Raw genomic sequence first — 24,932 nt, 5'->3', positions numbered from 1 at the left:
CATATAATATCTCATAAATAAATATATCATTTTGTTTCAGGGGCTATTGGTCAAAGGGGCGGACGGCTGAGATAACAGTGGGAAAACTGGAATTTGAAAATCTTCCTTTTTTTTTTTTTTAGCAAAAGCAGTTGGAGATCTTTTTAGAGATGAACTTGGACACACAGGGACACAGACCTACAGAGTGTGGTTTATCTTTCACTGCAAATGGCTTCCAGGCAGCATTAAAGAAGATGAACATTGATAAGACACAGTTTCAAGGGGAAATGCTCAGAAGTTGTGAAACCATGAAATGAATGCAGCTCAACCATGGGGGGAAAAACAGTTTAAAAACCCTGTAAACCTTCTGAAAACAGCATTAAAAGCACAGGAGAACAGAACAGAGTATAGGATGAGAGTTTATTTACTTATTAGATGTAGACACTGCCTTTCTTCCAGAAGTTTATCAACGTTAAGCCCATAATTGTTAGGCATAAGGAACCAAAAATGACACAATGAACTGATCGGAGCAGTATATTTATTGTTGCTCGACTACAGACAGGAATCTTGCCAGACTAAAGCACAACACTGCATAACTACTAGATAAATACTGCAAAGTTTTAGGGAGGATCTCCCTTCAGCCTCTTGCTCCTCACAAGGGAGTCAACTGTTTCATTTCCCGCCTCTTCTCAATGCCAGATTCCACCCCAACTTCACAAAGATGGTTGCGCTAAGAGAGGGAGAGACTGTCCCAAAGTCATCCAGTTTCACTTTTCTCTATCACATGTTAGATTTGAAACTGACATGTCTTCTGGTCCCATTCAGCATAGTAACTGCTACAACAGAGCAATTTGAATTCTGCCTCACCCTACCTTACCATATAGGCCCTTGGATACTTTTATAGTGGTATGTTAAATTGTACTCTAAAAAGAGGATAGGACCTCTAAAAACAAACCATTCCTAACCATAAGGAGGTGAACATAATGAAATGGGTGGTGATGTCCACAATGCAAGGTCCACCTTTTTCTATTTGTGTTGCCTATCTATCTATCTATCTATCTATCTATCTATCTATCTATCTATCTATCTATCTATCTATCATTTATCTCTCTATCTCTCTATCTCATCATCTAATCTCTCTCTTTATCAATTATCAAATCTACCTACCTACCGTCTTATCTATCTATCTATCTATCTATCTATCTATCTATCTATCTATCTATCTATCTATCTATCTAATCATCTAATCTCTCTATCAATTATCAAATCTACCTACCTATCTACCTACCTATCGTCTTATCTATCTATCTAACTATCTATCTATCTATCTATCTATCTATCTATCTATCTATCTATCTATCTATCTATCTATCTATCATCTAATCTCTCTCTATTATCAATTATCAAATCTACCTATCTACCATCTAATCTATCTATCTATCTATCTATCTATCTATCTATCTATCTATCTATCTATCATCAATCATCAAATCTACTTACCTACCTGCCTATGTCTAATCTCTCTCTCTCTATCTATCATCAATCATCAAATTTACCTGTCTAATATCTCTCTCTTCAAATCTATTTACATATCTATCTATCTATCGTCTAATGATTACCTTTCTATTTCTCTATCATCAATCATCAAATCTATCTACCCATGTCTAATCTTTCTCTCATCAAATCTATTTATCTATCGTCCAATGTTTATCTCTCTATTTCTCTATCATCAATCATCAAATCTATCTCTCTACCTCTGTCTGTCTGTCTGTCTATCTATCATCTATTCTCTCTATCATCAATTATCAAATCTACCTACCTATCTACCGTCTAATCAATCTATCAGTCTATCTATCATCTATCTATCTATCTATCTATCTATCTATCTATCTATCTATCTATCTATCTATCTATCATCAAATCTACTTACCTACCTACCTATGTCTAATCTCTCTCTCTCTCTCTCTCATCAAATCTATTTATCTATCTATCGTCTAATGATTACCTCTCTATTTCTCTATCATCAATCATCAAATCTATCTACCTATGTCTAATCTCTCTCTCTCTCTCTCATCAAATCTATTTATCTATTGTCTAATGATTATCTCTCTATTTCTCTATCATCAATCATCAAATCTCTCTCTCTGTCTGTCTGTCTGTCTATCATCTATCTATCTATCTATCTATCTATCTATCTATCTATCTATCTATCTATCTATCTATCTATCTATCTGCCCCTGTGTGTCTGCAAGAGTGGCAATAAGGGGAAATGACAAAAGACAGGCAATCTCCAGAACTTTATTTCATGGAATTATCCAGCCAGGATGACCATTGGTGACAATTCTGGAAGTTCAAATATGGAAGTGTTAGTCTAGACCAGTGCTTCCCAACCGTAGCCATTTTAAGACGTGTGGACTTCAAATCCCAGAATGACGATAGCAATAGCACTTGGTCTTGTATACTGCTCCACAGTGCCCTTGCTGCACTCTCTGGGTGGTTTATAATGTCAGTATATTGCCCCCAATGATCTGGGGCCTCATTTTACCACCTCAAGAAGGGTGGAAGGCTGAGTCAACCTTGATCTGGTCAGGATCAAACTCCTGGCAGTGGGCAAAGTTAGCTTGCAGCACTGCATTCTAACCACTGCGCCACCACAGCTCTTATTTAATGACACATTTCTTATTTAATGGACACATTTCAACAATGCTGACTGGGATATACTGGAAATTGAAGTCCATACATCTTAAAATGGCCAAGGTTGGGAAACACTGTTCTAGAATGTTGTTGAAACACAGTAATTTTCTGTCTTCTTTCCTCAATCCCTGTGTTTGTCTGTCTGTGTATTTACTATATAAATATTAATATGATGATAGATGATATGAGTATGAGCATTATGGGTCTCAATGGACTCTCTCCTTACCTTGGACTGGAGTTTGATAAACAAAGCCATGGTCTCCTGCATTTGAAACTTCAGCCGTACCGCTGACATTTTCAAGCCTGCTGCAAAACGATCTGTCAGAACTATTATGCAGTGGGAAATTAATTGTTGCAAAGCCACAATGGCATTGAGGCCTTCGAATAACCGCCAAAGGGAATTCCTAATCAGGAAGAAAGTGAAGAAAATCAGGCTGTCATCCATAGTGGTAAACATCAGTAAATATTAGCTACTTTTTTTAAGAAATGTGTTTACTCAATTTATATAGCCACCTCTGTCACCACTATGCCACTCTGGGCAGCATTCAACACTCAAGTAAAACCACAATATAAAAACAATCATTATAAAAATATAGACAGCAAAATGGTTAGTAATTTAAAAATCATTACAAAAATAGAGTATGCAAACCATAAACAGAGAATTATAGTTATCACATATCTACCATATATAGAGAGCCAGTTTGGTCTAGTGCATGGGTGTGAAACTCAAGGCCCGGGGGCCAGATTCGGCCTGTGGGGTGCTTAGATCCAGCCTGCGGGGCTGCCTTGGAATGAGTGAAGGATCAACCTGTGGTGCCTCTGCCAGAGAAAACAGGTTCCCAGGCTCCGTTTTTGGCTGGGACTGCCTCCTGCAACCCTCTGCCAGCAAAAACTGAGCTCCATTGTCCTTGCCACAGTTGTTAAGTCAACTACTGCAGTTGTTACGTTAGTAACATGGGTTTTTTTTTTCTTTTAATGACCCCATAATCCTTTGCATCGGGGTGGAGTTGGGGCAATTGAATGGAGCTGAGTGTTTATTGGCTCGATGCCATTCCTATCGCCAATGCAGAGTGCATTGTGCCCAGAGAGAGAAATATCTGCCTCTACCTAGTATCGAACTCACAGCCTCCTGATTGTGAGGCGAGAGCGCCACTTCTAGGCCACTGTACCACTCATATTAGTAACACGGTTGTTAAGTCAAATCTGGCTTCCCATTGACTTTCCTTGTAGAAGGTTGCAAAAGGGGATCATGTGATCCCGGGAAACTACAATCATCATAAATATGAACCAGTTTTCAAGCATCCAAATGTAAATCACATGATCATGAGGATACTAAAAAGGCCATATGTGTGAAAAATGGTCATAAGTCACTTTTATCAGTGCCGTTGTAACTTCAAATAGTCACTAAATGAACTGTTGCAAGTCGAGGACTACCTGTACTGTTTAATTTACCTCATGATGCTTTTTGTATTTCTGATTATATTGTGTTTTTATTCTTTCTGGATGATGACAAATACTGCTATAAGTTTGTATGTTAAATATATTTATGTGTATATAAGACTACAAGTTTGTGTTAATGGCTCCGGCTTCATCTGGACAGCTGCTGCACAATTCAATGACACCGTCAACTGACCAAAACACTTAACTCTGCAATCTAACACAATGTATAGTATATGTACTATATGTAAATCCCATTGAGTTCAATGAGACCCACCCCAGCCAACACACGAACGATAGACTTTGTAAATTAGTCATAAAATATCTGTCCTCAGGTATTCATTTTGACACAAAACAATGTATTAAAGATGCATACGTCTGTAAATAAAGTAAAGGTAAAGGTTCCCCTCGCACATATGTGCTAGTCATTCCCGACTCAAGGGAGCGGTGCTCATCTCCATTTCAAAGCTGAAGAGCCAGCGCTGTACGAAGACATCTCCGTGGTCATGTGGCCGGCATGACTAAACGCCAAAGGAGCACGGAACGCTGTTCCCTTCCCACCAAAGGTGGTCCCTATTTTTCTACTTGCATTTTTTACTTGCTTTCGAACTGCTAGGTTGGCAGAAGCTGGGACAAGTAACGGGAGCTCACCCCGTTACACGGCACTAGGGATTCGAACCGCTGAACTGCCAACTTTTCGATTGACAACCTCAGCGTCTTAGCTACTGAGCCACCACGTTCCTCTGTAAATAGGTCAAAGTAATTAGTACGATTCAAGAAAAAAATATTGAAATCTAATTCTTCCCCCCCTAACTTGTATCTATTCATAAATCCACTGTATGAGCTTGTTCTGATTTTGCATTAAACCTACATTTTTACCTAAGGAAGGAATTTGTGTTTGTAATACTGTTAAGGGTATTTGAATAAATACCTGTGCTAGAGATGAGAAGAATTTTTACTGATCTGTTTTTAACGATAGGCGGGGCAATGTTAAAGAATGCTGAAATTATCAAACAATTGCACATCTTGCAAATGCTTCTGAAATAATCCTCAGGGTTTTACAAAAAAAGACTTCACGGAATAAGAACTGTCAGGGATAAAAGCTGAATTCAGAAAAGGAAAGGATCATATTGCTCAGCATCTGATGGATAATAGAACAAACAAGGGAAATTCAAAAAAATGTGCCTACTTTTGATTGATTATTTCAAGTCTTTTGGATGGATTACAACTAATTATGCCTGGTGTTTAAAAACATGGATATAGCAAGCCAGCTCAACAGCTTATTATACAATTTGGATGATGAGCAGGAAATGAATATTGAATCATAGTAATTAATTTGACCTATAGTTAGAATGTAACAGTGGCAATGAGAGTACCATTGGAAGACCTGGAAAATCAAGTTAGAATAGATAGTTTTGGGGGAAGTCTACCTATATAGTCACTAGGAGTCAGCCACGACTTCATGGCCCTTAATAATCAGATGATTTAAAATGGAAAAGGAATGTGTCAAAGTTGCCTATATTCACTTGCCTTCTGTAATATCTATATAGAACAATGTTTCTTAACCTCGTCCCCTTTAAGATGAGTGAACTTCAACTCCCAGAATTCCCCAGCCAGCTGGCTGGGGAATTCTGGGATTTGAAGTCCACTCATCTTTAAAAGGACAAGGTTGAGAAATTCTGATGTAGAACATATGAAAAATGACAAACTAGAAACTGGCATTAAAATTGCTGGGAGAAATGTCCACAAACTAAGGAATGGGGCTAAGGTTTCAGATTACAGATAGTCCTCGGCCTATAACCATTCTTTTAGTGACTGTTTGAATTTACAGCAGCACCAAAAACAACGATTTACGGCTGGTTTTCACACTCACAACCATTGCAGCATTCTCATGCTCACTTGATCAAAATTCAGGTGTTTGGCAACAGGCTCATATTTATGAGGGTTGCAATTTCCCTGGGTCATGTGGTCACCTTTTGCAGCCTTCTGGCAAACAAAGTCAACGGGGAAGCCAAATTTCACTTAACAATCCTGTTACTAATTTAACAACTTACAATGATTCACTTAACAACCATGGCAGAAAAGGTCATAAAATGGGGCAAAAAAATTACTTAATAACGGTCTTGCTTTCCAAAAGAAATTTTGGGCTTAATTGTGAACATAAGTCAAGGACTACCTGTACATATTGTCAAGGCCACGGTTCTCCCAATTGTGGCATAGAGGTGTAAGAGTTACATTATTAGAAAGAGTAAACAGAGACAGTGATGGATGTCTTTGAATTATGGTGCTAGAAAAGATTGTAAAGAATGCCTTGGACACCAAGAAGAACAAATCATTCAGTGCCAGACAAAATAAAACCGGATGACAGTAGTAATAAAGCTAAAGTTTAAATACTTTGGACCCGTATTGTGAAGGCAAGGAGTTATTGGAAAAGATCTTGATATAAACTGAAAGCAATAGAAAAAGATGCCAAAAGATGGCTGCCTTAAGCCCAAATGTGATTTTTCAGGATGCTCGTAATATAAGCCCTACCACCCAAAATAAGCCTCAGTTAAGATCGTCAGCCAGATGGATGCATTTATCATATTTCCCTGAAAATAAGCCCTAATTCAGGGGTGTCAAACTCAAGGCCGGCGGGCCGGATCCAGCCCATGGGGTGCTTAGTTCTGGCCTGTGGAAACAGTGAAGGACCGGCCTGCGGTGCCTCTGCCAGTGAAAATGGTGTGGCCAGCTTGACATCACTCATGTCGGGGGCACCTGTGGTGGCCCGAGCACTCTGCCAGCGAAAATGGGCTCCCGAGCTCCATTTTCGCTGGCAGAGGGTTGCAGGAGGCCGTCCCAATTGAAAACAGAGCTCAGGAACCCTTTTTCGCTGGCAGAGTGCTTGGGCCACCACAGGTGCCTCAGACACGAGTGACATCAAGCTGGCCACACCAACCCTGGCCCCCCAAGTTCAAACACAACCCTGATGCGACCCTCAATGAAATCAAGTTTGACACTTCTGCCCTAATGCGTCTTTTGGAGTGAAAATTAATATAAGACCCTGTCTTATTTTCGGGGAAATATGGTATCACTGATGTCTCAAGCAGGACTTTCAAGAACTCCAAAAAGCAGTTGCTGCCTGAATCCTGAATTCTGTTGTGTCCAAGGGTGTCAATATGGGATATACATTAAAATTGATTTAGAGAACTTTCTCTCAATCTTTGATTGAGAGAAAGTTTGGTCTAGTGGTTAAGGCACCAGCCTAGAAAGCAAGAGACTGTGAGTTCTAGTCCCACCTTAGGCATGAAAGCTGGCTGGGTGACTTTGGGCCAATCACCAGGGACTGAGGGTTCTAGTCTCACCTTAAGCATGAAAGCCAACTGGGTGACCTTGGGCCAGTTCCTCTCTCTCTCAGCCCAACCCACCTCACAGGGTTACTGTTGCCAAGAAAATAGGAGGAAAAAGGTGTGTGTTGGATATGTTAATTAGAATAGAATAGAATAGAATAGAATAGAATAGAATAGAATAGAATAGAATAGAATAGAACAGAACAGAACAGAACAGAACAGAACAGAACAGAATAACAGAGTTGGAAGGGACCTTGGAGGTCTTCTAGTCCAACCCCCTACTTAGGCAGAAAACCCTACAACATTTCAGACAAATGGTTATCCAACATCTTCTTAAAAACTTCCAGTGTTGGAGCATCCACAACTTCTAGAGGCAAATTGTTCCATTGGTTAATTGTTCTGTCAGGAAATTTCTCCTTAGTTCTAGGTTGCTTCTCTCCTTGATTAGTTTCCACCCATTGCTTCTTGTCCTGCCTTCAGGTGCTTTGGAGAATAGCTCGACTCCCTTTTCTTTGTGGCAACTCCTGAGATATTGGAACACTGCTATCATGTCTCTCCTAGTCCTTCTTTTCATTAAACTAGACATACCCAGTTCCTGCAACCGTTCTTCATATGTTTTAGCTTCCAGTCCCCTAATCATCTTGGTTGCTCTTCTCTGCACTCTTTCTAGAGTCTCCACATCTTTTTTACATCGTGGCAACCAAAACTGGATGCAGTATTCCAAGTGTGACCTTACCAATGTTCATTGCCTTGAGATATTTGTAAAAATAATAAAGGTGGGATATAAATAAATAAAATTGCAGAGTCATGGCCACCATATTCACTTGGAAGATTCTATCTCAGAATCTGCTCCCAGGAATCTCTCACAGGACAAGATTAATTTGGATTAAGCCACTCTAGAGATTCATTTGGTCTTCAAATCCAAAACACTAGTCAGCTTTAATATCGGTCATTATTTGTACAATATTTGCTGCAGTTTCTTTTCATATAATCTTGAAGAAATAAAAGAAGACATTTACTTGGTCCTATTGGAACTGGAACATTTGAGATCAATTTGAATAAATGTACATCTCTATGTGCATATTAAGCCACAGATATGACACATACTTTCCAGGTTAATAAACTGCCTTTTTTAGCGTGGTCTTCTCTGAATACAAGTAATCCTTAACTTATGACCACAATTAGGACACAGATTTCTGTTGCTAAGCAAGGTAGTTGCTAAGTGAGTTTTGACCTTTTTTGCCCTGGTTAATTGAATCATTGTAGTTGTTAAATAAATCATATGGTTGTCCAGTGAATCCAGATTTTCTATTAACTTTGCTTGTCAGAAGCCAGTTATGGAAGTTGTAGGTGGCAACCTCATGACCCAGGGACTCTGCAACCATCATTAATACATACTGGTTGCAGTGATGAAATCTAAAATTTGTTACTACCGGTTCTGTGTGCGTGGTTTGGTGGGGGGTGGTGGTGGTGGTGGTAATGTGACTGGGAGGGCGTGGCCAATTTTTTTTTTTAACTTTTAAAACCATTTTTTCTACAACCTCTTTGGCAAAGAGGTTGTAAAAAAATGCTTTCAAAAGGCTCTGACGATCCCAGCTGAGTTGCCTGATCAGCAGAGGCTTTTTTTCTTTTAAATGCCTCTGACAATCAGGCAACTTAGTTTGGATCGTGAGAGGCATTTAAAAGAAAAAAAAAGGTTTTTTTTCTTTTAAAAGCCTTTGATGATCCCAGCTGAGCCGCGCGATCATCAGAGGCTTTTTTTTTTTTACTTTTAAAAGCATTTTTTTGGCCGAAGTGGTTGTAGAAAAAATGCTTTTAAAAGTAAAAAAAAAAGCCTCTGATGATTGTGCGGCTCAGCTGGGCATGGGGGGAGGGGGGCAGGGATTTTTGCTACCAGTTCTCTGAACCACCCGCCTCCATCGGTACAGGATCAGGCAATCCAGTCTGATCTGGGAGCATTTCACCCCTGACTGGTTGCCAAGTGCCTGAATTTTGATCATATGATTGTGGGGTTGCTGCAATAGGGGACCAGATATAAGTCACTTTTTTTAGTGACATTGTAACTTTGGCCAGTCATTAAGCAAATGATTCTAAGTCAAGGTCTACTTTTTTTGTTTTGTTTCCATGTTTCAAAATATTTTAATCCCCCATGGATATGTATGGTCCATCACCTTTTTTTAAATTATTGCTTTACAATACTCTGGTTCGTACTCAGACAAGACCAAAGTTTAAACTCAACCATTCCGTAAATGACTGCATTTAAATGCATACTTTTTAAAATGTGGCGCGTACACACCTACTTTCTCAAGAATTCTACGACTCTAATGCTAGAGTTGTACCATCACATAAATAAAGCAACAGCAACAACAACAGCAAACATAACATGTTGCTGCCAGATTGAAGAAAATTGTCTCACTTGATATAATCCAGTTTTGAAATTCAAGTAGCCCGATACATTTTTCCAAGAACAGTAACAATCAAGTCTGAACTATTAGATTGTGTATTTGTCATCACCTATAATGGCTATATGATATGGAATGGAATGGAATGGAATGGAATGGAATGGAATAGAATAGAATAGAATAGAATAGAATAGAATAGAATAGAATAGAATAGAATAGAATAGAATAGAATAGAATAGAATAATAAAATGCAGAATGGAATGGAATGGAATAGCAATAGTAATAGCACCAGGGGTGAAATGCTCCCGGTTCGGACCGGATCGCCTGATCCGATAGTGATAGTGGCGGGTGGTTCAGAGAACCGGTAGCAAAAATCCCTGCCCCCCCCAAGCTCAGCTGAGTCGCACGATCATCAGAGGCTTTTTTTTTTAACTTTTAAAAGCATTTTTCTACAACCTCTTCCAACGAAAAAATGCTTTTAAAAGTAAAAAAAAAAAGCCTCTGATGATCGTGTGGCTCAGCTGGGATCCTCAGAGGCTTTTCAAAGCATTTTTTTCTGCAACCACTTGGCCGAAGAGGTGGTAAAAAAAATGCTTTGAAAAGTCTCTGACAATCCCAGCTGAGTTGCCTGATTGCCAGAGGTTTTTCAAAGCATTAGAAAAAATGCTTTGAAAAGTTTTTTTTAAAAAAAAAAAAAGTTGGCCACGCCCGCCCAGTCACATTACCCCCTCAAGCCACGCCCACAGAACCGGTAGTAACACATTTTACATTTCACCCCTGAATAGCACTTAGACTTATATACTGCTTCACAAGCCCTCTCTAAGCGGTTTACACAGTCGGCATATTGCCCCCAACAATCTGGGTCCTCATTTTACCCACCTCAGAAGGATGGAAGGCTGAGTCAACCTTGAGCCAGTGAGATTTGAACTGCTGAACTGCACCTAGCAGTCAGCTGAAGTAGCCTACAGTACTGCCCTCTAACCACTGCGCCATCTCAGAATGGAATGGAATGGAATGGAGCAGAGTGGAACAGAACAGAACTTAACTTTACTGGTCAAGTATATATCATGTATGCATTTGTGTACATTTGTTGCATGTAGAATGATCTGCTAAAAACCATTTTGTGCTAGAAAAAACTGCATGCTGTTTTGAGTGGGTTTTTTTTTTTTAATTCACACAATGAAGGCCTAGCCTGAAGGTACTGTACTATCTCTCAAAACACATCTTACTAAAGATCTTTTTTCCTAATTACTATAAATATTTCAGGACAGGTTTTTTTCCCCCCCTTGAAAGTTAAATCACAACATTTCGCTTTGTGAAAATCTGAAAGGGACCATACTCCAATCTAGTTATTATTCCAGGAAGTATAAAAACACATAGTTTAGTTCCATGGAAACTAAACAAAATCACCCAAAAGTGTGTCTTTGTTTGTTGAGATTTATGGGACATATATCTACAACCTATTTGAAGACACTAAGTTGAGGAAAGGATTGTCTAACTTTCCAACCTAAATATCCCCCAAATTCTACCCTTGAAAGAAATGTGCCATTAAATAATATTACGCAGGCAAAATGGTGGTTTTCATCTCACTTCATGCAACGAAAGGGTTAAAATTGTGAAATGCAGTAAAAGAGGAACATTTTGGTCTAATGATTAAGACACCAGGCTAAAAAGCAGGAGATTGTGAGTTCAAGTCCCACCTTAGCCATAAAAGCCAGCTGAGTGACTTTGAGCCAGTCCCTCTCTCTCAGCCCAACCCACCTCACAGGATTGTTATGGTGAGGCAAATAAAAGGAGGAAGCCACCTTGAGATATTTGTAAAAAATAATACAGGTGGGATACATTTTTCCCCCTGTAATCCCCTTACTTCAGGGTGGAGTCGAGCGACTGAATGGAGCTGAGCATTTACTGGCTGGCTGACCTCCCTGACACCTATGCAGAGTTCACAGCAGTCAATTACTCATTGAGCCCAGAGAGAGAAATATCTGCCGCTATCTATGATCGAAACTCACAGCTTCCTGACTGTGAAGCAAGAACTCCTCTTCTAGGTCACCACACCACTCAAAGGTGGGATACAAATTAAATAAACAAAATGGATGTGGACTTGAAAGGAAGCTCCGTGATCCGGTGAGCCTTAAGGATGAGAAGGTGTGTCTAGGATCACCTTTATGGATCAGGGCACCGGGAAAGAATAAGTCTATATTTTCTCCCATCTATGCAAAATAGGTCAGTTCAAAGCAGGCAGCAGCTATCAACTACCCTAAATGTGTCTGATGAAAAGGATCCAATGCTATTCTCCTAAAGAGAACATGGGCTCGCTCGGTAATGATCCCCTCCTAATGAGGTAATTTATGGAGAGTCCCTAAGGCTCTTTTCTAATGTTCTATCAGCATGACAAGGCATTAAATAGTTGTCAACATAATTGGGTTCAAACTGTCCCCTTCTGACTTTCCCTTTAGGTTAAAATCATGGCGGGGGAGAAAACTGTGGCTCTCATTAGTCCATTTTAACAGGATAGAAATAAATTCAGTTTGATTACATGTAAAAAAATCCATTTTCTAAGAGAAAGGCATTAGCAGATTTTCCTTTTCCTTCGTAGAGACACAGTCTAGGAAAACAGTGAGGTTTATCTGAGCAGGACAGAGCCGCGATTTGGACTGCTAAATTGCATCTTCTGGATACACAACACAACTCATCTCAGTAAAAAAGCTTGTAGCTGCTTCTGCATAATAGGCTAAGTTTGGTTAGTATTAACCAAAATTGAGTTTTCTGTGGTTTAACACATTATCTAACATATTGGCTGGATTATTGGTCCAGTGTGTAACACAAATCCAGAAAACAGGTTAATTTAGAAATGAGGTTAAGAATAAAGTTTGAAGAGCACCATTGAGTTGGAAGAAACTACAGATAGTCCTTAACTTGCAACAGTTCGCTTAGTGACAGCTCGAAGTTACGAGAGCACTGAAAAAAAGTGACTTATGACTGTTTTTCACACTTAGGACCATTGCAACATCCCCATGGGGACGTTTGGCAACTAGCATGCATTTATGACGGTTGCAATGTCCCAGGGTCATGTGATCACCTTTTGCAATCTTCTGATAAAGTCAAGGAGGAAGCCAGATTCGTTTAACAATCATATTACTAACTTAACAACTGCAGTGATTCATTTAACAAATGTGGCAAGAAAGATCGTAAATGGGGCAAAACTCACTTAAGAACTGCCTTGCTTAGCAACAGAAATTTTGGGCTCTATTTTGGTCAGAAATTGAGGACTACCTGTATTTAGGTCATGTGGTTCAACTTTTTACTGAGCACAGATTAAAGCCTCTCTTACAGGAAAACACACCCTCCAATATTGGTGGTTCAGTTGTTTTTAACACTGGGATCAGGGGTGGGACTCAGCTGGTTCGGACCGGTTTGAGCAAACCGGATGCTAATTTTACATCTGGTTTGTTGAACCGGTAGTTGCAAGGACTGGCTGGCCCCGCGCCTCCCAGGAGTCTCCATGAGGCCCATTTTGGGTGCAGCAGAGGCTCTGGGAGGGTGAAAAACGGGCCTTCTGGAAGTTCCGGGAGTTTGGAAAGAGGTCCATTTCCAGCCTCCAGAGCCCAGGGGAGGCTGTTTTTGCCCTCCTGGAGGCTTGAGGAAAGCCTCTGGAGCCTGAGGATGACACAAACACCCCCCTCCCACAAGAGGCCGAGTAGGCCACGCCCACCATGGCCACACCCACCCACCAACCGGGCAGAGAACCGGTTGCTAAAATTTTTGAATCCTATCCCTGACTGGGATGTGTTTCCTATTTTTATTTATTTTATTTTTTATTTTATTTTTATATGCCGCCCTTCTCCGGAGACTCAGGGCGGCTTACAATGCGTTAAGCAATAGCCTTCATACTTTTTGTATATTTTATACAAAGTCAGCTTATTGCCCCCACAAACCAGGTCCTCATTTTATCCACCTTAGAAAGGATGGAAGGCTGAGTCGACCTTGAGCCTGGTGAGAATTGAACTCGCAGTAATTGCAGGCAGCTGGATGTTAAATGCTGCCTTAGTATGAGGCATTAGCCTCCTACATCACTCAGGCTCCTAATGTTCATTTAGACACTGCCTCCTTGTAACTTAAAGACGTTGTTTTGTGTCCTACATTCAGCAAAGATAGAAAGCTGACTTGATCTTTTCCCATATGATACCTTTTCTTTCTATAGCAATAGCACTTAAGACTTACAGTATATACCACTCTACAACATTTTACTGCACTCTCTGGGTAGTTTATAATGTCAGTGTATGGCCCTCAAGAATCTGGGTCCTCATTTTACCACCTCAGAAGGATGGAAGGCTGAGTCAACCTTGATCCTGTCAGGATCAAACTCCTGGCAGGGGCAGGGGTGAAATCTACTTACCTTCCCAACCAGTTCAGAAGTGCACGCGCTGCACGTCACATGTGCGTGCGGACCCTCTGCGCATTCACAAACCCTTCTGCGCATGTGCAGAGGGTAAAAAACAGGTTACTTCCTGGTTAAAACCAGAAGTAACGACGACCAGGCGGGTGGGCGGAGAGTCGTGCCGCCATCGCTACTGGTTCTCTGAACCACCGGCGGCCATCGCTACCGGTTTAAACGAAACGGTCTGAACCGGGAACATTTCGGCCCTGGGCAGCGGGCAGTTAGCCTGCAATATTGCATTCTAACCACTGTGCCACCACAGCTCTATCATTGTCTTTGCTCAAAATTAGGCCTTTCAAGAGTGTGATTAGACATCAAAAAATGGATAGTACTGATTTTCAGATCTGAATGGGTTCTTTGGACATCTCAGTGGGCTTCTGATACTATTCAGGACATCCTGGCAGTGTTTGGAATGCCAAAACAGCCCATTTCCAATTCAAAATAGATTAACTGGAAATCTTACACTCACTATGAAAATATTTCTATCAGGGGCAGAACAACCTGTTTCAAACTCAGGACGATTGTTTTCTGCTCAATAGAGAGGTTTCCAGCCCAAAATGTTTTGAATGCAAAATTCCTACAGATAGTCCTCGACCTAGGATCACAATTGTTGTTGTTGTTAGTTGCGAAGTCGTGTCTGACCCATCATGACCCCATGGACAACATTCCTCCAGGCCTTCCTGTCCTCTACCATCCTCTGGAGTCCATTTACTGTAAGCTTACACCAACTGCTTCAGTGACTCCATCCAGCCACCTCGTTCTCTGTCATCCCCTTCTTCTTTTGCCCTCAGTCTTTCCCAGCATTAGACTCTTCTCCAGGGAGTCCTTCCTTCTCATTAGGTGGCCAAAGTATTTGAGTTTCATCTTCAGGATCTGGCCTTCTAAAGAGCAGTCATGAATATTTTCATGGAGGAAAATATGAGGTTGTTGATGTTTCTCCCGGAGAAGGATCACAATGGAGCCCATTAAATTCTTGTCATTAAGCAAGACACCAATGCAATCCCGGCTCACCCCTTGAAATCATTATGCTGAACATGGGGTGCTTCAGGAAGTGGGGGAAGCTCTGGGTTGTTGAATGAATAGCCGTAAATTGAGGCCTGCCTGTACATTCTCCACCCTCGATTTCTCCCAACAGGGCTCCAATCTTCTTAACCATAACGTTATTAAAATTCCTGGAACCGCATAAAATTGGAACTGACCACACTCAAGTTTTATTAATCCTTTTGTTATTTAATCCTCTTTGCAGAGATTAGTATCTGCTCAGGGGTATCTGGAGGAAGGGTCCAAAAAGATGGTGATCAAAACCCACACAATTAAAATCCTGCCTACTTTTGTGTGTGTCTGTTTGTTGTATTAAAAAAAAATATCTTTTTTAGTGCAATTGCCATCTTGATATTTTGACTGCGCCCAGAAGGACTCTCCAGGGCAGAGAAGAAGGATTGTGGTTGAAAGCAGAACTTGTTACAATGATCTGCCTTGACATTTTGATGGACGTGATGATGGCTTCTTTGGGGCCGTCACCCTATTCAGCCACAGGCAAGCAGATGTGTGTTATTCCAAACGCTTCCTTTTCCCTTTTGTTTTCAAATTTGAAATACAGCATCCTTTCCTCAAACAAAGCCATGATCTGACATTCAGCATGTTCAAAATGAATCACAGCAGGAACACACTCACTTTTTGCTTTCATGGAAACAATGAAGAGAAATGTTAAGAATGTATGTTATCATGGAAACAGTACTGAAGGTGAAGTGAACCCCAGAGACCTGGGGGCCTGGGGCTCTAGGAAAATCTGTCTGTCTGTCTGCATTCTATCTATCTATCTATCTATCTATCTATCTATCTATCTATCTATCTATCATCTATCATCTATCTATTTATCATCTATCATCTATCTATCTATCTGTCTGTCTATCATCTATCTATCATCTGTCTATCTGTCTGTCTATTTATCATCTATCATCTATCTATCTATCTGTCTATCATGTCTGTCTGTCTATCATCTATATCATCTATCTATCTATCTATCTATCTATCTATCTATCTATCTATCTATCTGTCTATCATCTATCTATCTATCTATCAACTGTCTATCATATATCTAGCTAGCTAGCTATCATCATCATCAATCTATCATCTATCTATCATCTGTCTATCATATATCTATCTATCATCTATCTATCTATCTATCTATCTATCTATCTATCATCTATCATCTATCTATCATCCATCTATCATCTATCTATCTATCTGTCTGTCTGTCTCTATTATATATCTATCTATCTATCATAATCTATCTATTTATCATCTATCTATCATCTATTTATCATCTATCATCTATCTATCTGTCTGTCTATCTATCATCTATCTATCTGTCTGTCTATTTATCATCTATCATCTGTCTGTTTGTCTGTCTATCATCTATATCATCTATCTATCTATCTATCTATCTATCTATCTATCTATCATCTATCTATCTATCATCTGTCTATCATATATCTAGCTAGCTAGCTAGCTATCATCATCATCAATCTATCTATCATCTATCATCTGTCTATCATATATCTATCATCATCATCTATCTATCATCTATCTATCTATCTATCTATCTATCTATCTATCTATCTATCATCTATCTATCATCCATCTATCATCTATCTGTCTGTCTGTCTGTCTCTGTCTCTATCATATATCTATCTATCATCATCATTATCTATCTCTCTATCTATCTATCTATCTATCTATCTATCTATCTATCTATCATCTATCTATATCTATCATCATATCTATCTCTCTATCATCTATCATCTATCTATCTATCTATCTATCTATCTATCTATCTATCTATCTATCTATCATCTCTCTCTCTCTCTCTCTCTATCTATCTATCTATCTATCTATCTATCTATCAGCATACGTCACCCATCTCGCTGTGAAAAGGTGACTTTGGATGGCTTACAAAATAATAAGAACAGAAATATAAAAACAATTATAAATATAAGAACAATTAGTGTGACAAAGTATTATAATTCTAAAATTAATTGCACGGGCCTGTAAGTGTAAGAAGGGGACCGGAATGGATGAGGACCCAGTTTGTGGGGGCAATAAGCTGACTTTGTAAAAATATACAAAAGTATGAAGGCTATTGCTTAACGCCTTGTAAGCTGCCCTGAGTCTCCGGAGAAGGGCATATATATCAAATTAAAAAAACAAAAGAATAACAGAGTTCAAAAGGACCTCTTGGAGGTCTTCTAGTCCAACCCCTTGCTCAACTAGGAGACCCTATACCATTTCAGACAAATTGTTGTCCAATCTTTTCTTAAAAACCTCCAGTGATGGAGCACCCACAACTTCTGGAGGCAAGTCGTTCCACTGATTAATTATTCCAACTGTCAGGAAATCCCTCCTTGGTTCTAGGTTGGATCTCTCCTTGATTAGTTTCCATCCATTGCTTCTTGTTCTGCCTTCAGGTGCTTTGGAGAACTGGTTGACTCCCTCTTCTTTGTGGCAGCCCCTCAAATATTGAAACATTGCTATCATATCACCCTAGAGACTAGTCTTTTTTTTTTTCATTAAACTAGACAAATCCAGGGATGGGCTGCTGGGGGTTCGGGAGAACCTCTAGCTAAGATTCTGTGCAGTTTGGAGATCCCCCAAAACACTCTCCTCGCTGGCCCCGCCCACCCTACCCCGCCCCTCCTAAAAGTCCCCATGCTGCCCATTTTGGATGCAGGTAAGTGCAGGGCATGCACAGAGGCTCTGGGAGGGCGAAAAACGGGCCTACCGGAAGTTCGGGAAGGCCAGAAACAGGCCTGTTTTCAGCCTCCAGAGGCCTCCGGAGCCTGGGGAGGCCGTTTTCGCCCTCCCGGAGGCTTGAGGAAAGCCTCTGGAACCTGGGGATGGCAAAAATGCCCCCCCCCCGGCCATGGTGCAGGAGGCTGACTGGGCCACAGCCACCACAGCCACACCTACCCCACAAACAGGCAGAGGACCCCTTGCTAAAATTTTTGATGCCCACCCCTGGATATACCCAATTCCTGCAACTATTCTTCATATGTTTTAGCTCCAGCCCCCTAATCATCTTTATAATCATCTTAACATCAATTCCAGATGTTTTCTACAGTATATCAGAAGCTCCTAGCTTTGAGGAAAAGTTAGGAATCTGAAGACACAGAATTTACAAACCTCTTTTGTAGATATATCCCAAGACCCTTATATGACCGCATTTGTCAAGGAACTGTGGCGTAGGTTGCTGTAATTTTGTAGCAGAAAATATAGGAAAATTGAAAAGTTCTGTAATAATAATAATGGCTCAGTAGAAATAAATTGAAGTAAAATCACAGACAATAATGCAATTGAAATGCTAAATGGCCAAACCATTAGGAGCCATCAATCTGAAGCCAACAAATATCCGAGCATTTTATAGTTGGATAATATCAAGCATGACAAATTAAAAAAGTAATTAGTGACAAATATAGCCAAAGAGTGAGAAAAGTGCTAAAGACAAAAATGGATGGTGGAAATACCATCAAAGCCATCAATATCTGGGCCATAGCTGTGACACAATATGCTGCTGGAATTATTAACTGGACACAGGCTGAACTGGACAATTTGGATCAAAAAAACAAGAAAGCTAATGATTGTTCACTATGCATTACAACCCCATAGTGATATTGATAGATTATATCTGCCCTAGGACTACTCAGTCCTAGGCTGCATTAACAGAGGGTTAATACCACTTAGTACTACTTTATAATGCTTTGGTAAGGCCACACTTGGAATATGGCATCCAGTTTTGGTCACCACGATGTAAAAAACATTTTGAAACTCTAGAAAGAATACAGAGAAGAGCAAGAAAGATGATTAGGACCCTGGAGGCTAAAATATATGAAGAACAGTTGCAGTAGAATAGTAGAATTCTTTATTGGCCAAGTGTGATTGGACACACAAGGAATTTGTCTTTGGTGCATACGCTCTTGGTGTACATAAAAGAAAAGATACATTCGTCAAGAATCATAAGGTACAACACTTAATGATGGTCATAGGGAACAAATAAGCAATCAAATTATATTAGGAAACAGTCAATATAAATCGTAAGGATACCAGCAACAAGGTTACACTCATACAGTCATAAGCGGGGGGAGATGGGTGATTGGAACGATGAGAAGATTAATAGTAATGCAGATTTAGTAACTAGTTCGAATTGGGTATGTCTAATTTAATGAAAAGAAGGACTGGGGTGACACAATAGCAGTCTTCCAATATCTAAAGGGCTTGGCCATGGAAAGCCAGCTGAGTGTCCTTTCTCTCACCCCAATCCATCTCACAGGGTTGCTGTTGTGGGGCAAATAGGAGGAGGAAGGACTGTCGGATAAGTTTGCCACCTTGAGTTATTTGTAAAAATAATACAGGTGGGATATACAGTGCATGTGTGTATATTGTATACACTTTATTATCCCATCTTTATTATATACATTATACACACACGACTGCTATGTAATGAAATTTTTATAATCTTTTTATAATCTTTTTAATTTTTATACTGGATGTGTTTTAAATTTTGGCTGTTCACTGCCCTGAGTCCTTCGGGAGAAGGGTGGTATACAAATTTAAATAAATAAATAAATAAATAAATAAATAAATAAATAAATAAATAAATCCTAGGTTCTTGGGGATTACATGAGCCATGGTGGCACAGTGGTTAGAGTGCAGTATTGCAGGCTAATTCTGCCAGCAGTTTGGCAGTTCAAGTCTCACCGGCTCAAGACTGACTCCGCTTTCCATCCTTCCGAGGTTGGTAAAATGAGGACCCAGATTGTTGGGGGCAATAGGCTGACTTTGTAAACCGCTTAGAGAGGGCTGTAAAGCAGTATATAAGTCTAAATGCTATTGCTACTCGATGTGTTTGAAGGCCAACATGAACTAAATGACTTGCAGCTGTGATTTCGTATTATGTAATAATAATGACAAGGCAAAGTATTACATGGCCAGTATATTTAAAAAAAATCCTATCAGGCAAAGCAGGTAACAAAAAGGCCGGGTGATGGGTAAGAGCAGGAAAGTTGAAGAAAGAAACAGAGGAGCTAATTCTGGCTGTGTAAAACCAAGTCTTAAGGACAAGAAGAGTCCTCCACTCCTCTGCTCGCAACAGAATATCTTATGCCACCAGACTTGAAATTTTGGGCTTGGACAACTTAGAACTATGCCGACTTCTGTCTGACCTAAGCATAGTACATAAAATTATCTGCTACAATGTCCTACCTGTCGATGACTACTTCAGCTTCAACCACAACAATACACGAGCACACAATAGATACAAACTCAAGGTAAACCGTTCCAAACTCCATTGCAGAAAATACGACTTCAGCAACAGAGTGGCCAATGCCTGGAATGCACTACCCGAACTCTGTGGTTTCTTCCTCAAACCCCCAAAACTTTAACCTTAAACTGTCTACTGTTGACCTCGCCCCATTCCTAAGAGATCTGTAAAGGGGGCGTGCATAAGCGCACCAACGTGCCTACCGTCCCTGTCCTACTGTCCCCTTTCTATTCGTATCCATTTCATGTATTCATAATCATGTTTATACTTTTATCTGTTATCTTACACATGCTTGACAAAATAAAAAAATAATAAAATAATAAAATAATAATAAAATAATAATAAAATAATAATAAAATAATAAAATAAAATAAATCTTTAAAAATGCATACAAAGCCAGAATTGAGAAGAGCACAACAGACAGGAAATGCCATCTCTGTAAAGGAGCTGAGGAAGCAGTGGACCATCTGGTTAGCTGGTGCAAGAAGATCACACAGGGTGACTACAAACAATGGCACCACAAGGTAGCAACAATGATGCACAGGAGATCTCCAGGAAATGCTACTTGCCAGAAAGCAAGAACTGACGGGATCACAAATAGACGAAGTAATATGAAATGAAGAAGCTAAAGTGCTCTGGGATTTTAGACTTCAAGCAGACAAGCACCTGCCACATAACACCCCAGACTTAACAACTGTTGATAAGAAAGACAAAAAAATGTCTGGCTAGTGGATGCTGCACTTCCTGGACTCAGTGGAATGGAATAGAATGCAAAGAACTGGAGAAAAATCACACAATATACAGACTTGCAAACAGAGGTAGAACAATTGTGACAATAGAAAGCAAAGATAGTGCCAGTAGTAATAATAGCGGCCTTGGTTGCAGTTCCAAAACATCTGGTTCGAAAACATCTGGAATAGCACATCTGGCATTGACAAAATCACCATTGATCAATTGCAAAAGGCAGCTTTTACAGAAAGTCCTTAATTTACGAGCACAATTGAGCCCCGCATTTCTATTGCTAAGTGAAACGTTTGTTAAGTGTTTTTGCCCCATTTTACGACTTTTCTTGCCAACGTTGTTAAGTGAATCACTGCAGTTGGTAAGTGAGTAGCATGGTTGTTAAGTGAATCTGGTTTCCCCATGGATTTTGCTTTGTCAGAAGGTCGCAAAAGGGGGATTACGCGACCCTGGGACACTGTGACCATCAAAAATATGAGTTCAATTGCCAAGTATCTGAATTTTGATAATGTGACCATGGGGATGCTGCAATGGTCCTAAGTGTGAAAAACAGTCATAAGACACTTTTTTTCAATAATGTACTAAGTTTGAATGGTCATTAAATGAACTGTTGTTAAGTCAAGGATTACCTGTACTTGGAACAGCTTACATCCTGTGGCAATATCTTATTAAACAACATTCAACTGTGTGACCAACCGTAATAATATATTAAACTTGGAAGGGAGGGAGGGGGGGGAGGGAGGAAGGGAGGGAGGAAAAGGAAGGAAAGAAGGAAGGAAAGGAAGGAAGACAGGAAAGAAGGAAAAGAAGGAAGGAAAGGAAGGAAGGAAAAGAAGGAAAGAAGGAAGGAAGGGAAAAGGGAAGGGAAGGGAAGGGAAGGGAAGGGAAGGAAAGGAAAGGAAAGGAAAGGAAAGGAAAGGAAAGGAAAGGAAAGGAAAGGAAAGGAAAGGAAAGGAAGAATGGATAAGGAAAAGGAATTCTTACCTTTTTGGAGCAAAATTCAGAGCACATCTCCACTGTCAAATTGGAATGTATCAATGAGGCTGGCAAGATATTTGTTAAATTTTCGGGTACTTTAAAACATCCTCGATAGATAATATTTTGCCCTGCAAAGACAGACCAGAAGTTTAGTCTTAAATAATAGAAACCAGGAAAACTTCCCATCACCACAAGGAATGTACCCAAACACACAAACATATCAGAAGTGAAATCCAGCAGGTTCTGGAGAACCAGTAGCGGAAATTTTGAGCAGTTCAGAGAACCGGCAAATGCCACCTCTGGCTGGCCCCAGAATGGGGAGGGAATGTGGATTTTGCAGTATCCTTCCCCTGCCACACCCATCAAGCCAAGCCCATAGAACCGGTAGTAAAAAAAATTGGATTTCATCACTGACACATACTCTTAGGGAGGGAGGGAGAGTGAGATGGAGAGGGGGAGAGAGGGGGAGGGGAGGGAGGGAGGGGGAGAGAGAGGGAGGGAGTGTGGGAGAGGGGGGAGGGAGAGAGGGAGGATCTGGTTTCTATGAAGCCTAGTCACAATTCCTGATTTCTAGCTTGGCCCTATCTACTTGTAAAAAGCTTGGTTTAAAATGACCCCTCCCTTTGAGGCAGTGGTGAAATCCACATTTTTTGAGTAGTTTGGAGAACCGGCAAATACCACCTCTGGCTGGCCCCAGAGTGGGGTGGGAATGGAGATTTTGCAATATCCTTCCCCCAGGACAGGGGTGGGAATGGAGATTTTGCAGTAACCTTCCTCTGCCACACCCACCAAGCCGCACCCACAGAACCTATAGTAAAAAAAATGTGGATTTCACCACTGTCACGTGATCTGCAACGGTCATAACCGGTCATAAGTCATATTTTCAGTGCTGTTGTAACTTTGAACAGCCGCTAAAGGAATAGTTTTGAATCGAGGATTTCGGTTGAAATACAAAATGCATTTCATTTTTGACTTTTGTCCTTTAACAGGGGAACCTCTAAGAACCCCAGCTTCTCCATTTTCAACAGAAAACAAAAGGAAGCCTACAAAGACATCAAATTCTTGTTGATCATTAGGCTTTTAAATGAAATGTTTCATTAAAGAGCAGGCGGGCTTCAGGAGACTGCAACTCCCTTATTAGAAAATTCTTAAGCAGCTGATTTTATGTGATGAATCAATTAATCTTGATTAAATCTGCATATGAAAGATGACAAAAAATGCATTCTCTGCCACATCAGGACAGAAGAGTCAGCCAGAATGCGAAAGTACCTTTTTCGATGATACACTTTGCTGAATCTGTAAGTATCACGATTAAGAACAGTTTACAAAAAAAATAATAATAATTAATCAATTGGGGCATCCTTTAAGAAAAATGCAGAGGCTGCAATTCTTCAGCCAGAATTTTTTTTTGATTAAGTTCCATTGCAGACTTTATTTCTAAGTCCATAAGAACAAGATAGTAAATGCCAATCACTTCATCTTCCTCCCAATTAATCAATTAAATGGTCTGGCTATTTTAATCAATAATATTTTTTTTTATTTATTTAGGCATTTCTCAGAGCCCAATTGGTATCAATCAGAAGTTTTGAAAGTTTCAGGAATTAGTCCTCAACTTACGACCACAATTGAGCCAAAAATGTATATTGTTAAGCGAGACTGATGTTAAGTGAATTTTTCCCTGTTTTTTGTTTTTGCCACAGGCGTTAAGTGAATCACTACAGCTGTTAAGTTAGTAACATGGTTGTTAAGTGAATCTGGCTTCCCCATTGACTTTGCTTGTGAGAAGGTTGAAAAAGATGATCACGTGATCCCAGGATACTGCAACTGTCGTAAATAGGTCACTTGCCGAGCATCTGAATTTTGATCACGTGACTATGGGGATGCTGAAATTATCGTAAATGTGAAAAATGGTTAGAAATCACATTTTTCAGTGCTGTTGCAACTTCAAATGTTCACTAAATGAATGGACTGTACTCCTTCGAACATTCCCAATTCTGGGAACAAATAATTAAATCAATCAATAAACCCTAGGCTGCATTTGTACTTGAAGAAGTGTTAGCACAGATGCAAATTTGGAGAATGCGCCAAGAAGCAGGTTAAACTCTGCAGGTTAAAAGGCCTTTTTATTAGCAGAGGGAACAAGGTTAGCATTTCTTCTCCACAAATGGCATTCATAGGGAGCTATATATTGGAGCAAAATAAGAATGAATCAGAGATTTAAGATATGTTATTTCCCACTCTAGAAAAGATAACTAGAAAAGGATGAAAAAGGAAATGTTGTTTTTCCTTTAAAACCAAAAAGGATGAACAAAGGTTTTTTTCATTGCAAAATTAACTCTTACTCATTACAGGCATTTTTTAAAATTTAGAATCTTCCATTTGGTCCCTTAATGATGGACTACAACTAGGGCAGGAGCTAAGAATCCCTCAACAGAATCAGTTGTGGAAAGTCCTAATCTATATGTCTGTAGGATCCTTCCATATCACACCCTGAGTTGATGTGAACATCAGCAGAGACAACCTCGAATTGTACTGATGAGGTGATTATAGAGTTCAAAATGTAATCCCATCAATTTCCCAGTTCCATCTCCTGAATCCATCTCCTGTACCCATAG

At 39.9% G+C, this 24,932-nt stretch overlaps 1 protein-coding gene across 2 annotated transcripts in view; it reads right to left on the bottom strand.

Moving 5' to 3' along the window:
* The window catches only part of WSCD1 (WSC domain containing 1), a 51,554-nt gene that overhangs the window by 8,453 nt on the left and 18,169 nt on the right, over positions 1–24,932 (bottom strand). For both annotated transcript variants that reach the window (XM_070945559.1, XM_070945551.1), the window contains exons 5-6: positions 22,324–22,445; positions 2,900–3,077 (exon numbers count right to left, since the gene is read on the bottom strand). In XM_070945559.1, the coding sequence (XP_070801660.1) occupies positions 2,900–3,077; positions 22,324–22,445 (300 nt within the window). The remainder of the gene's footprint in view (positions 1–2,899; positions 3,078–22,323; positions 22,446–24,932) is intronic.

This window comes from Pituophis catenifer, unplaced genomic scaffold (assembly GCF_029215685.1).
Source record: "Pituophis catenifer annectens isolate HBS135680 unplaced genomic scaffold, rPitCat1.0.hap2 SCAF_1, whole genome shotgun sequence".
NCBI lineage: Eukaryota > Metazoa > Chordata > Lepidosauria > Squamata > Colubridae > Pituophis > Pituophis catenifer.
Note: the sequence above shows the minus strand (reverse complement) of the source record. Positions and strands in the feature narration are given on the sequence as shown.